The sequence below is a fragment of the Salmo salar genome, chromosome ssa15, assembly GCF_905237065.1.
Source record: "Salmo salar chromosome ssa15, Ssal_v3.1, whole genome shotgun sequence".
NCBI lineage: Eukaryota > Metazoa > Chordata > Actinopteri > Salmoniformes > Salmonidae > Salmo > Salmo salar.
The window spans coordinates 88,172,273-88,186,571 of NC_059456.1; the positions used below are offsets into that span (position 1 = coordinate 88,172,273).

At 41.3% G+C, this 14,299-nt stretch overlaps 1 protein-coding gene across 2 annotated transcripts; it reads left to right on the forward strand.

Annotated features, from left to right (window-relative positions):
• The first annotated feature begins 1,785 nt into the window (after positions 1 to 1,785).
• Positions 1,786 to 14,191, forward strand: LOC106572526 (zinc transporter ZIP10). 2 transcript variants are annotated; one of them, XM_014146765.2, is made up of 11 exons: positions 1,786 to 1,902; positions 2,026 to 2,070; positions 2,274 to 2,468; positions 4,554 to 4,807; positions 5,719 to 5,908; positions 6,228 to 6,405; positions 6,606 to 6,775; positions 6,936 to 7,064; positions 11,362 to 11,656; positions 12,315 to 12,505; positions 13,365 to 14,191. In XM_014146765.2, exons 3-11 carry the CDS (start codon positions 2,286 to 2,288, stop codon positions 13,512 to 13,514), a joined length of 1,740 nt encoding a protein of 579 aa, XP_014002240.2. In that variant the 5' UTR covers positions 1,786 to 1,902; positions 2,026 to 2,070; positions 2,274 to 2,285; the 3' UTR covers positions 13,515 to 14,191. The 2 variants fall into 2 exon arrangements, with proteins under 2 accessions (XP_014002240.2, XP_014002241.2); XM_014146766.2 differs by having other exon boundaries at positions 1,806 to 1,902; positions 2,029 to 2,070.
• The last annotated feature ends 108 nt before the right edge of the window (positions 14,192 to 14,299 follow it).

A 14,299-nucleotide genomic window follows, 5' to 3' on the forward strand; every position in this document is an offset into this window, starting at 1 on the left:
TCTTTTGGCTCCCAAAGGCCAGCTAGGAGAGGGACACCCAGCCAGGAGAGGGTGTCTTCTTCTCGAATGAGGTTTAACGGAGGTTGGCATCCAATAAATGTTGCATTACCGCCACCTACCAGACTGGAGTAAAACTCAATTATACTTTGCTTGAAAAAAATAATAAAACAAAATACCCTACTATCGAACACTACAATACTAAAAAATACACATAAAAAAAAAAAAAAATGTATGCCATACTCCACTATTTAAATCGATTTAGTCCTACTTCAGGCCAACAACCTGAAAGGATGGGACACCACCACTTAACACACCCTGTAACTCTTCTGACATCAAATCTCGCACACCCCAATACCTCTCTGCAGCTGCCACCAAAACCTCTATTTTCTGTGACTTACGTTCCATCCCTGCAGTACAGTTGATAACCATTGCTATATATGCCAAAAATCCAATCTTACTGAAACATATATTACTTGTTGTTTTATCCCTCTGTACTGGTTCTACTACTCTATCTACTACTCACACCACTCCTCTCAGGATCCATCCCCCTTGACCCATCTTCCTCTTTTCTTCACTGCCTCAGCATGTGACATCTTCTGCACTACTCTAACCCTGGAAACCTCAACCTACCTCTCTCGCACAGGACATTTTTTGATCCCCAGCCCCATGGGCACTCCTACAATTAACACATACCACTAATTTCCCCAATGCTACACATTCCTTTGTCCTTCTGCACACTTCTCACACCTAGGAACCTCCCTTCTACAGACTGCTGCCACATGCCCATAAGCTTGACACCTGTAACAACGTAATGTATTCGGCACAAAAGATCGTACAGGATAACATATTTCCTAACATCACTTTGTCGGGCAAAGACTCAACATCAAAATGCAAAAGAACAGACAATGACTCTTCTGTTTCACCGGTCACACCACCCTGTCTGCGTCACATCAAATGACGAGCATCACAAACACAGAGAATCTTCCCCTTCACTTGGTCAGCTTTCAGTTGGTACCTTTCTCTCTCTTAGACCTCCTCTGCCTCTCTTTTTCCTTCCATTCCTCCTCCGAATTCCAAGTATACGTCTCCTTGTGATAATACTGCATTTCTCCTGACATACATCTTGTTCTTGCCTTCTCAAGGGACGCCATTTAACCGGCTGTCAATCTCCGTACAATCAGCACAAACCCCTCGGGATGTAGCGCTCAACAGTGCATCCCACTTATAAAGCCCAGGAGAGGGTGTGGTGGCTCTGGGGTTCAAGAGTTCTCCTCTTTGGACTTCTGTTAAAATCAGACTCATAATCTATTATCCTATTAGGCCTACTCATCCCTCTCTTTCATGAATGATTGTGAGATATTACTACTTACCTGTAATGTGTTCTTCAACATTTAAAGGGGCAATCTGTGGTTGAAACAATAAGAAAAGCATCACCCCACCTCTGTTTTGGTAAAAAGCTGAGGGGCGGGCCTGGAGACATGTAACCACTCTCAAATTCATAGACAGAGCAATGGATGCAAGGACTGCCCAGCCAATATATCAAGGTTATAGTTCTAAGTATGTTTTAAGCCTGTGCAGTGTTTGTTTGCATGTACAATGTTTACAAACATTGGAGTAACAAGTGTAGCAACTGCAGCTTGCCCCTTTAAAGTGATAACAATTTGCATAGGGTAGGCCTATCACCAGAAAGGTTGAGATAATTCAGCTAATTATTATTTTTGTGGATATTCATTCAATTCAACCCTTGTTAGGCTACATTGTTAGATCCTCCACCTATTATTAGACTGGTTGAAGATGTTGCAGTAGCCCAGTTATTGCAACAATTCTGTTCCAGGACATGGATATTAAGAACACTTCTCACGTGCCTTGAGCAGGACAAACCATCCTGCTGTATTGGAAAAGGTAGGTCAATTGCCGTGAGCAATGCTTTGTGGCCTCCCTTATCGGTTTCATGACTCAGTTAACGAGTCGTTATAATATTAACACAGAAAAACAAAAGACAATAACCCCAGGGTCTTCAACCAGCAGGGCAAGAGAAGATGTATTTCAGGATTGGGAAAAACAACCCGTGTGAGTAGCCTATAGGCATAATAAAATCCGTACGATTTTATTGGTTCGCGGATTGTATAAAGTTTGGCAATTTTGTAGCGTTTCGCTGCTTGTTACAATTTGGCAGACTAAACGATAAACAAACTGGAAGCATTAAGAAGTTATTGAGACTGTTCACGGTACGTGACTTTTGAATAAACTTGCCTCCATATTGCTTTCTACAGTTAATTTCTAGGATGTCACCTCTACTGACGCTCGCAGTATTTGTCTGTCTGCCTCTGCTGGAGTTTGGGACAAGGGCTCGACCATCTCTCAGTGGCACAGCGGAAACGCCATCGAGTACGACAGACAGGATATCAAATGGAAGCCGACAAGAGGTATCAACAGCCGAACATTTAGACGCGGCTTTTGAGGAGCAGGTGAGAATATTGTGGAAGCCCGTCTATGCCATTACAGCTTTGCAAATTTTTGTAACTTGATCATTCAGAATATTTCGAGAGTGCTCTTCTCGACGATTTGATGGCCTGATAAATCCTACCCCCTCTAACCTATGTGAACTTTCCTCCACATCTAAATGTGATGAGTTTACAGCATATTTCAGAGACAAGATAACCAACATTTGGCTTAGTATCAGACTTGATTAGAAGTTTGATTTGTGCCCTAGCCTGTCAGGTAAAGGCACTATGGATGTATTTTCCCTGGTTGACACAGACAAGCTCAGGAAAGTGATTTCACAATTTCAGTCTTATACTTGCCTTCTCGATCCAAGCCCCCCTTTTTGAAAACAGTTTTTAATTGCATATCTGAAGAAGTGAAAGCTATTGTTAATTACTCCCTGTTCACGGGCACTTTCCCCACTGCACAAACTTATATGGTGAAATGCCTTCTGGAGAAAAGTATTCTAGATTCGTCAGCTTTTAGAATTTTTCAGCCAATCTCCAACCTTCCATTTGTCAGCAAAATTCGGGATAAATTGATTTTCAAACAGTTAAGTGATTTTTTTTATTTTTATTTTTATTTTTTTAATGCCAACTGTATAAAACAAAATCCAATCTTGTTTTCGTGCCCACCACAGCACAGAAACAGTGGTAAATGATCTTAGAGCCAACACAGATGCCAAACAGCTCTGTCCTTGTACTCTTGGATTTAATTGCTGCATTCAGCACTGTTGAACATGATGCCCTTCTGGACAGACTGGAGAGGTGGGTTAGCCAATTTCTAAATTGGTTTAGGACCTATTTAACTGGTCGAGAGTTTTTGTCACCCTTCGTGAACATAACTCAGAGAAAATATATATCACGTGACACGTTCCACAATGTTTGATTTTTGGTCCGGTGCTGTTCAGTTTATATGTGTTACCCCTTGACAGCGTTATTAGAAAGCACAAGACCGAGGTACTTAGTGTTGGAGCCAAAGCACAGAGATATAATCTGGCCGCACTTTTTAATTCACGGGCGATAAAGATAAAACACCAAGTAAAAAACCTAGGTGTTGTTTTTAGATTCTGAACTAAACTTCGATTCACACAATAGGAATGTGACCAAAATAGCTTTTTACCACCTGAGGAACATTGCCAAGGTGCAGCCGTTTCTTTCTCAGGCTGATACAGAGACTCAAACTATCCCAAAGCCTGGGACCAAGAGGCATGGAGAGGCAGCCTTTAGTTATTACGCCCCCAGCCTCTGGAATAACTTGCCAGGGAACCTGAGGGGGGCCGAAACTGTGGACATATTTGAGAGGGGGTGTTTTTTAGTCGTTCAGGTTTTGTCACTTTCTTGTTTTTTTTTATCTTATGTTTGTTGTTTAGTAAATATTTTATTTTCATTGTTAATTTTTTTCCTGTGAAGCACATCGCGTGGTGTTCCATGTTTTACATTTACATTTAAGTCATTTAGCAGACGCTCTTATCCAGAGCGACTTACAAATTGGTGCATTCACCTTATGATATCCAGTGGAACAACCACTTTACAATAGTGCATCTAAATCTTTTAAGGGGGGGGGGGGGTTAGAAGGATTATGGGGTTTCAGGTGTCTCCGGAAGGTGGTGATTGACTCCGCTGTCCATGTCAAATGTGCTGTTAAATAAAGCTTGATTTTTATTTTATATTCTCCAGGCATCTCAAATATCTGAATTTGGCCTCAGTATATCAGTGATACAACTTCATTTCACAGCGATATTATGGAAGTAATAGTTGATAAGGTTACAACTTAAACTTTCAGGAGAGACACTGATGTCAACAAGACACTAAACTTAAATTGCATCAGTAAAAAGGGGTTGTACTAAATTGCATCAGTTGAAAATTAGCCGGCTGGCTAAAACTGTCACTTTTACAGTAATATTCATTAATGTGCGCTATTTCTGTAAAACAAAATTGAATAAAGTACAAATATAAAGTAGCCTAGCTATTATAAGTCTCATAATGGCAGTGTTTTAACACTAATGATTATCCTTCTTGCCGACAATTTCAGCTGACAATTTACTCTTGTCAATACCTTTTTTCCAGGTCTACTACTTGCACCGTCTGTTCCATCAGTATGGAGACAACGGGACCCTGTCCTATAAGGGCCTTCAGATGTTACTGGGCAGCCTGGGACTAGGGCAGGTCAGTGTGTTGGAGATCAGCCACCAAGGGTTGAGGCACAACCATAACACTCTGACACCCCCTCACCCACAATCTCATGACCATGAAGATCAGGAAACGGACACCCCCAGTCCTAGTAGACCTATTCAACCACCCCCCTCTGTAAAAGCATCCAGGTGAGATACAGATATTGCAACTGATTTGATTCCATGATTGTTAGATGTGTGATATACAGTGCCTTCAGAAAGTAGTCACACGCCTTGACTTTTTCCACATTTAAAATTGATTACATTTGATTTCTTTTGTCACAGGCCTACATACTGTACAATACCCCATAATGTCAAAGTGGAATGTTATTTATTTTTTTTTAAACTAATTAATAAAAAATTAAAGCTGAAATGTCTTGAGTCAATAAGTATTCAACCCCTGTGTTGTGGCAAGCCTAAATAAGTTCAGGAGTAAAACATTTGCTGAACGAGACACTTAAGTTGCATGGACTTGTTTGTGCAAAAATTTTGTTTAACATAATTGTATGTGTGGGGTACAAAAATCATCTGTAAGGTCCCTCAGTCGAACAGTGAAATGAGAACTTGTTCTCAACTAGCCTACCTGGTTAAATAAAGGTGAAAAAAATAAATAAATCGAACACAGATTCAACCACAAAGACCAGGGTGGTTTTCCAATGCCTCACAAAGAAGGGCACCTATTGGTAGATGGGTAAAAAAAACTGACTTTGAATATCCCTTTGAGCATGGTGAAGTTATTAATTACACTTTGGATGGTGTGACAATACACCCAGTCTCTACAAATATACAGGTGTCCTTCCTAACTCATTTTCCGGAGAGGAAGGAAACCGCTCAGGGATTTCACTATATGGTGACTTTAAAACGGTTACAGAGTTTAATTGCTGTGATAGGAGAAAACTGAGGATGGATTAAGGGGTGTGAATACTTTCTGAAGGCACTCTATGTAGCCACTTTTGAAGTACTGAGGTTTTGGCATTCTAGTGTTCATTAAGCTATGAATAGTTACACAATGACACCTGAATAAACTGTGCTGCCTCTTCTTCTCAACCCCCCTCTGAAAGAACCCCACAGCCTGGGATATCAGGGCCTGCTGGATCTGGGTCTGAAGAGGGCAGCGCATTATCCTCTGATCATGTGGTTAAGGAAGAAATTCTTCTGTGGTCATCCCCTATTGCACAATCTATTCCTGTCCAAGGAATGTTTGACTCCCTTGTGTCAAATCACCCCACTATGAGGCATCTTCATGGGAACGTGAGTAGTCAATAAAAAACAGTTGATTTGGCTAATGTTTTCTGACAAATGCACAAAGTTAACAACTGAATTCTGCTTACTGTTCCTGGCTAAATGTCATCCTCTCAGGTGATGGTTTTTATTCAAAAGTGTTAAGATAAGGAGGAAGTTAAAGGAAAAGGGTGTTCTGTTGTACATGCCTGGCCAATGAATTTTTTGGGTCCGTTTTGTCAAAATAAACCACTCTTAGAGTTAATGAGAAAATCCACTATCAAAACATTCCCCATACATAAACAGTTTCTGTGGACAGTGATGACTTTTAACCCTTTCCTTTTCACAGTGTCTGAACGTTACTCAGCTGTTGTGGAATTTCGGTCTGGAAAAGGCATCCCACATCACTCCTGCCCACTTCACCCTCCTGTGCCCAGCTCTGCTGTACCAGATTGAGAGTGGCGTGTGTCTACGCCACCCAGAAACACATAGTGCGGAGTCAGAAAGGAGTGTGACTTTCCTCAAAGGTGCATTAATGAAACTACCAGCTATGACAGGAAATTATTTATCGATATAGTATGTTTTAAAACTCAATGCATCTCTTTATAAGTTGGAGCAAAGGGGCATAACTTTACATTTATGACACACCTAGGCTTAACATAACCCTGGAAACTACAATACCCTATTGACCAAGCAGAATGAATACAATATATTGTTTGTTTTGCAGCTCTGGGATGGAGCTCCTTGGCTCTGGTTGTGATCAGCCTGCCGTCTCTGCTGGCTCTGAGCCTGGTACCCCTCCTGCCACCCTCCCGCCTCCATTCCTTCCTCTGCCCAATGACAGCCCTGGCTGTGGGGACGCTGTGTGGAGATGCCTTGCTGCATCTCCTGCCTCACGTAAGTACCCATCCAAACTGTCAAACACTAAATAAATACCAGTGCTGCTGTCTCTGTTTAGTCATGGAGGGTGAAGTTGTAAAATCTATTAGTAAATGTTGTAAGGTAAAACCTGTTGCTGATAGTGAAAACCGTGTCTTGTTGCATCTGTGTCCTGCAGGCCAAGACTGGGCCACACTCAAACCACTCTGAAGAACAGGACTCTATTCTGAAGGGCCTTTGCGTGCTGGGAGGTTGCTACCTCCTTTTCATCTTTGAGAGCCTTCTAGGACTGAGGACCCATTACAAGGTTAGCTGGATTAAGAGAATAAAGGGGCGAGTTTAATGCTGTTGTCACTGTTTTATAATACACTGTGCATAGTATACTGAGCAAAAATATAAATGCAACAATTTTAAAGATTTTGCTGAGTTAGTCAATTGAAATAAATTCATTAGGCCCTAATCTATGGATGGGTGGGCCTGGGAGGGTGTAGGTCCACCCACTGAGGAGCAAGGCCCAGCTGGCGCCTAGCCAAACTCAGCTAAGTGAACCGAACGAATGTGCTCGCATATCCCCTTTAAAAGACATTAGCTAGAAAAGTGGCAATAGTATTGTTTGTCCATCTTGAGATGCCGTAGCCAGTATACACTTCCTCATAAATCAGAATGAATCTGTCATTCATTTTTACGTTTTTGCAGAGATCTTAGTTGTGCAATTTTTTAATCTAACCAAGATGTGTTGTGCAGTATTTTAAGTACATTTTTTGTTGTTGTTGAACGACAACAAACACTTAATTGAAGAATCCCTACTGTTGACCAATCACTGACGAAGGGGTGTAGACTTCGGCTTCTGAACTTCGGCTTACCTCAAGAATGTTTTTGTGTGTGCACAAAAAGCCCCCAAAAAACCCTGCCGAAGACCAAAACAAACAAACACGTCACAAAATATGCCCAAACTGTTTCGGATGGGAAGCATGAGGACGCCTTTAGGCCCTATTCTCACTATGAGATATGAAGACGTCTGAGGAGCAGGGGTGGCGAAAGACAATTCTACTTTTCAATTCACATTACATCCTTGCCTAACATTTTGTTGTAGCTGGCCACATTACATCCTTGCCTAACATTTTGTTGTAGCTGGCCACATTACATCCTTGCCTAACATTTTGTTGTAGCTGGCCACATTACATCCTTGCCTAACATTTTGTTGTAGCTGGCCACATTACATCCTTGCCTAACATTTTGTTGTAGCTGGCCACATGACATTCTTTGTCCGCAGCTCAAATTGACCTTAAATATTACAGTAGCCAGTATGCACAAACTATTCAACAATGATAGAAACGTTTCTTTTAAAACACAATACATTATTGAATAATGCAACAATTTACAAGCATGTATCTGTAGACAATTAGTGTTTATTTTCTCGTCTGTAGGCTTCACTCATTAAATGTTATCTTCAAGACAAAAGCACAGAGTTGCTATAATAGCATGTCTTCATTAAGTGACATTAGCCTATTGGAAAAAAAATGAATGATTAAACTTCTAATACAAATATGAAGGTACATTAGGCCTACCTTACCTTACAACAAAGCAGGCTTCATCATGCAAATATTACATGTGGTAAAAGCAAATTGCGACAAAATGTGGGTATAAGTGAATTCACTGCAAGGAGCTGTTTTATATGGAAGCCCATAAACGCCACAAAATAAATAAAATAAAATGACTCATGATTTGTCAATTTGTCTGTGCTTCAGTCTGATCAGCAGTAGCCTACTGATAACAACCACAGCTTCAGGTAGCCTAGAGAAGCCTATGCGATCTGATCCCATCTGGGCTTGGCCAGGAGAAAAATAATCATGATTTTTATAGCCTCAGCTTTGTATTTATAGCCTAAAATAGGCCCATTTTATTTGTATTTTATCTGAGAAAATGTGAATTTGATCAAATTTGGGTTATGTTCACACTTCAGGTGGCTAGGATACTTAGGCCTTTTTAATAAAAAATTACTGACTGGAATTAATCAACACAATAGTGATGACATACTTTGAGTATCTTTTTCGTTACAGATGCAAAGGCCTACACGATGCAACCAGCCATACAGCGAACTCGGCACTGTTCTTTTTTTTCTCCAATCGTAGTTGTCTCTGTGTAAAGGGTTTTAAAGTTGTCATCCTCCCTATGGCCAGAAGTTATATATTTTTAAACCATATGACCAGATTAGAAAATGATCTGGTCCCATTATAGCCCATTACAGCTGATTTATTACTATGTCATACACTACAACTAGGGTCCAGAGTTGGTTAGGTTAGCCTACTACCAGATCAGGAAAAACTCTGGGCCCCAGGAAAACAATCCCCTCTCCCACTCTAGGACGTGTGGTGCTTACTTGTTTTTGATCCCCATTAGCTTTTGCAGAAGCAGCAGCTACTCTTCCTGGCGTCCACACAAAACATGACAAGTAACAAAACACTGATACGCTGAGAGAAGGAAAGTCACACAAACTAAAAATTCAACAATATACAAACAATACAACAAAATGTATACAAACAATACAACAAAATGTATACAAACAATACAACAAAATGTATACAAACAATACAACAAAATGTATACAAACAATACAACAAAGTGTCTGTGTGTGCGCCACCTCTGAAATCACCACACAATGCTACAAATGAAAAAACATATCCTATTTGTACGATCTACATTTCTATATTTATATGATCTTCCATAGTTTTATGTAGCTCAGTGCAACCGGCAGCTACTGCGACAATTTCAGAATTATAACAGGCCGTTACTGCAATTTCAGGTAAAAATCAATAAAAAGTCTCAAATATTAGGAAAATGTATACATTTCAGCTGTTTCAAAAACATTGCTCTGCTGTTACCATTTATACTGTAGGAGTGTTGGTTCAACGAGACAATTGTGTTTACACTGCCATGCTTCAAGGGGGCAACTGTCGGGCGAGTGTTGTGCACTACCTCCGGAGGTAGCGGTCGACACGTAGCAAGTTCACATTTTAATATGTGTAGCCGACGGTATTTTTACAAAAAGTGTTGTAAGTGTGAAGAGGTTCTATATTGTCTTTGTTAGGAAAGCAGGGTGGATTGATTGGTCTTGTAGTTTAGTTTATTAATTCGACCATTTAAAAAAAAACAAGCACACACAACTTGAAAAAGCCATACATGCACATGAGTAAAATCATCGAGGATAACACACAAAGTCTGGGACTTATTTCCATTGTGGTCCTCTTAAGACAAGATGGCTAAACAAGATCGAACACAGTATGGCAGTGAAATAATAAAACTAAAACATCTCATCATTGCGGTTACATCATAGGGGTTATTCATATGGGCACAGAAGACATCAAACATATTTTTACTTTATTTTTAAAGCTTCCCAGAGAGGACGTTGTTTTTATGGGCAGAGGCAACTCATTCCATTCTGAGGCTCCAGTATACAAGAAAGTATCTTTCCCAGCATTACTCCTGAACCTGTATAAGCACACATCAGCAACACCTGATCTGGTGCTGTGATTGTGTGCATCCCTAACACGAGGAAAGTAATCACTTAAATACTCTTGTAAACCAAACCTTGTCTAATCTGGGACACCCTAGGCTCAACAGGCAGCCAGTTTAGTTCCTCAAAGCAGCTCCTGCTTATGTGAGTATGTGGACTCACCTTCAATACTACCCTGATCAACTTATTCCGGGCTATCTGGAGCTTCCCCTTCATCAGTTTAGATAAGCCCCCAAACCAGGAAGTACTAGCGTAGTCAAAATGGCATTGAATGAGGGCAGTAGCTAGCACTTTCATGGAGTCCTTATCAAGCAGCTTGGACTTTCTAGCCAAAAACTTAGTCCTGGCATTAACCTTCCCTAGCACCTTATTGGCCATGCTCACACCTCCCAAGCTTACATCAAGGATTCATCCCAGGTAGCTAACAGGTTTTAGTAGTCAGCACCTCACCCCCTAACTCCTCTGATTTCAGATGACCTGCACAATTTAGGTCTGGATCCCAAAATAATTGCTTCAGATTTCCCTAAGTGTAGAGATGTCTTATCTCCAAGCCATTTGCTAATGTTAGTAAGCTCTGTGCTAAGTATGCTCTCCAACATAGTTTTACTTCTGTGAGACACCAGAAGTGTAGAGTCATCCGCATAAAGAAAGACGGCAAGAACAAGCATCATTCAATATACAATAAAAACAGCAGAGGCCCAAGCACGCTCCCCTGCAGAACGCCTCAAATCATTGGTTTTGCCTGAGACAGTGAACCATTAACCTCTACTACATGCTCCCTTCCTGATCAATAGGACTTTACCCAGCCTAGAGGGATACTGCTTAACCCCAGTGCCTCCAGTTTGTACATTAGGAAACAGTGGTTAACTGTATCAAAGACCTTCTGTAGGTCAAGCAGGACCATTCCACACAGATTTCCCTCATCAATCTCTTTCCTGATGAAGTCAGTCAAGTAAAGTAGACATGAATCAGTGGAGTATATTTTTCTAAAACTCGACTGGAAAATCATACATTAGACCCATTAGTATTCAGTTGTGAATGTTTCACTCATATGGACTTTTTTTTTTAATGCTCTTTCTTTTGTCATCAGAAGGCTAAGAGGAAGGAGCAGAACACCAGTATAGAGCTGTATCCAGAGAGGGAGCTTACTGCTCTGCAGAGTGAGACACAATCCTCTGAGCACGGTCATGGTCACGGCCATTCACATGGCCCACCTTCCAAGGAGGAAGCTGGGATGGGAAGCTTGGTGTGGATGGTGGTTATGGGAGACGGGATCCACAACCTTACTGATGGTCTGGCAATTGGTGCAGCTTTTTCTCAGAGTCTGGCTGGAGGTCTCAGCACCACGATAGCGGTGTTCTGTCATGAGCTTCCTCACGAGCTAGGTATACAAGAAAACCTTCCCTTTCAACTGAGTGTACAAAACATTAAAAACAGCTTCTTGATGACAGACTGACCAGGTGAATCCAGGTTAAAGATATGATCACGTGTTAAATCCACTTCAATCAGTGTAGATGAAGGGGAGGAGACAGGTTAAAGAAGGATTTTTAAGCCTTGAGACAATTGAGACATAGATTGTCTATGTGTGCCATTTGAGGGTGAATGGGCAAGACGAGTTATGGTAGTAGGTGCCAGGCGGACCAGTTTGCGTATGTCAAGAACTGCAACACTGCTGGGTTTTTCACTCAACAGTTTCCCATGTGTATCAAGAATGTTTCACCACCCAAAGGACATCTAGCCAACTTGACAACTGTGGGAAGCATTGGAGTCAACATGGGCCAGAATCTCTGTGGAACGCTTTTGACACCTTGTAGATTCCATGCGCCGTTGATTTGAGGCTGTTCTGAGGGCGAAAAGAGGAAGATTCAACTCAATATTAGGTTTGGTGTTCTTAATGTTTTGTACACTCAGTGTATGTACTGTAGGCTAAGGGACAAAGGTACAACGCATCATAAAATCCATGTTCACATTTTCAGGTATACCTCTGCTCTGTAATGTTCCATTGAGTATATGGTTCATTCAATGTGTTGACTGTCTGTGTAGGTGACCTGGCAGTGCTGCTAGGTGCAGGGTGGCCTGTTCGTCGACTAGTTCTCTTCAGTGCTGTTTCAGCCCTGCTGGGCTTCGTGGGACTGCTGACTGGCTCTGTCCTGGGCCACCAGTCCGCTCAGATCTCCCCCTGGATCCTCACCCTCACCGCTGGGGTCTTCCTCTACGTGGCCCTTGCTGACATGGTGAGCCACTAGAGTGGATCGATTTCCACACGTACATTTTCACACTAAACACACTGACAACTGCTGATGTAAATAGGGCTTTATAAGTACCATTGATTTAATGATACTGCCAACCATACTGTGCTGGCTGATATTGTCCTTTCCAGCATGGTGGATGTGTAAACAGGCCAGGGCCCGGTTTCCTTATAGCGATGAAACTTAGGCTTATGAGTGTTTTAACAATGCATTTTTCCTACAATGGCCGACGATGTAATATATTTCCTAAAACGCTGGTTTTTGGTTTTTCCTTTCAATTAAGACCTAGACAACCAGGTGAGGGGAGTTCCTTACTAATTAGTGACCTTAATTCATCAATCAAGTACAAGGGAGGAGCGAAAACCCGCAGACACTCGGCCCTCTTTGAAATGAGTTTGACACATGCCCAATAATAATGCACAAAATCAAGATTTGGCAAATTGACAGTAGCCAAATGGCAAAATAGAACTACATTGAATGAACATGACATTTATTTAAATACAGTATATAGGCCTTTGTAGTCTATACCTATTTATCAGTTTTCATTTGGAACATCTTTTTATCCTTTGGGAATTGATCAGTTGTTAGAGACCGATAAACATCTTAATTCTGTTTAGTGGAGATCGTGACAGTTGGGGGAAAAAACACATCTAACACACTTACCTGTTCTATGAGTGGTCAGTAAGTAACAATGGTTTGGGTTAACAGCTTGGAGATTTAACCTCCTATGAAAGGTTCTAATGATGAAATGAGCCTTAAGATGCTTTTGGGAAACAGGGCCCAGCTCAGTACAACTCAGCTGGGCTCCGTGGTGTGAAAATGTCACATTATCTCCCCTCAATAGTTACCTGAGATGCTTCATGGTGATCCTGGCCTGATGGGACCCTGGACTCGCTTCCTGCTACAGAACCTGGGTCTGTTGGCAGGGGGAGCCATCATGTTGTGTATCGCTTTGTTTGAGGACCATATCGCCTTCAACCTGGGTGACGTCTGACTCAATGGGAAGGATATGAGTGGATCAAATTCTAAACCACCTGAGGTTCAGATGGTGATTCTAACCCACTGGATGGCTACTCTTAATTCAAGTTCAAACGGCCAATATCAAGACCTCAAAGTAGACTTCATTTACAGTACTTTAAAGGCCTGAAAAACATGATTCGAGATGACCTCAATTAAGTACCAGCTTCACTTTTAGAGCACTCTGAGGCACGAGATTCCACATTTTTAGTAATTTAGCAGACATTCTTATCCAGAGCGATTTACAGGAGCAAGTGCCTTGCTCGATGGCACAGGACATGTTTTTTTTCTTCATCTAGTCGGCTCAGGGATTCGAACCATCAACCTTTCGGTTACTGGCCCAACCGCTAGTCTACCTGCTGCCCTACTGACACAATTTGACAGTTAATGTAAACAACCCGTGAGCCAATCATCTGGCCCAGCAGGACGAGTATCACATGGCCAAGAGAATGGCACTGTACACAATTTTGCTTTCTTATTACCATGTTCTCTTTTTAAATGTAGTGTGCAACTTGTCTTTTCCTATATCATGAATGTATTTTTATGCGAATGGAAAAAATCTTGAGTCAATTTCAGAATGTTTTGCATGGGTTGAACCACACTGGCAGGAAGTGCAAAACATATGTAGACTTTCAATATCCAACAACATGTCTTTTTTTTTTTTTAATCTTGAATAACCATGTCAAATTCACCAATAAAGGTGTCCCTTTTAAATCTGACCATGACTCCAGAGCACTTCTTACTAGTTGTACATCTAGGAAT

Coding starts and splice junctions, on each gene's coding strand:
- LOC106572526 (XM_014146765.2), top strand. CDS start 2,286: ATGTCACCTCTACTGACGCTCGCAGTATTTGTCTGTCTGCCTCTGCTG. Junction 4,808..5,718: donor CCCTCTGTAAAAGCATCCAG/GTGAGATACAGA, acceptor CCCCTCTGAAAG/AACCCCACAGCCTGGGATAT. Junction 6,406..6,605: donor GAGTGTGACTTTCCTCAAAG/GTGCATTAATGA, acceptor TTTGTTTTGCAG/CTCTGGGATGGAGCTCCTTG.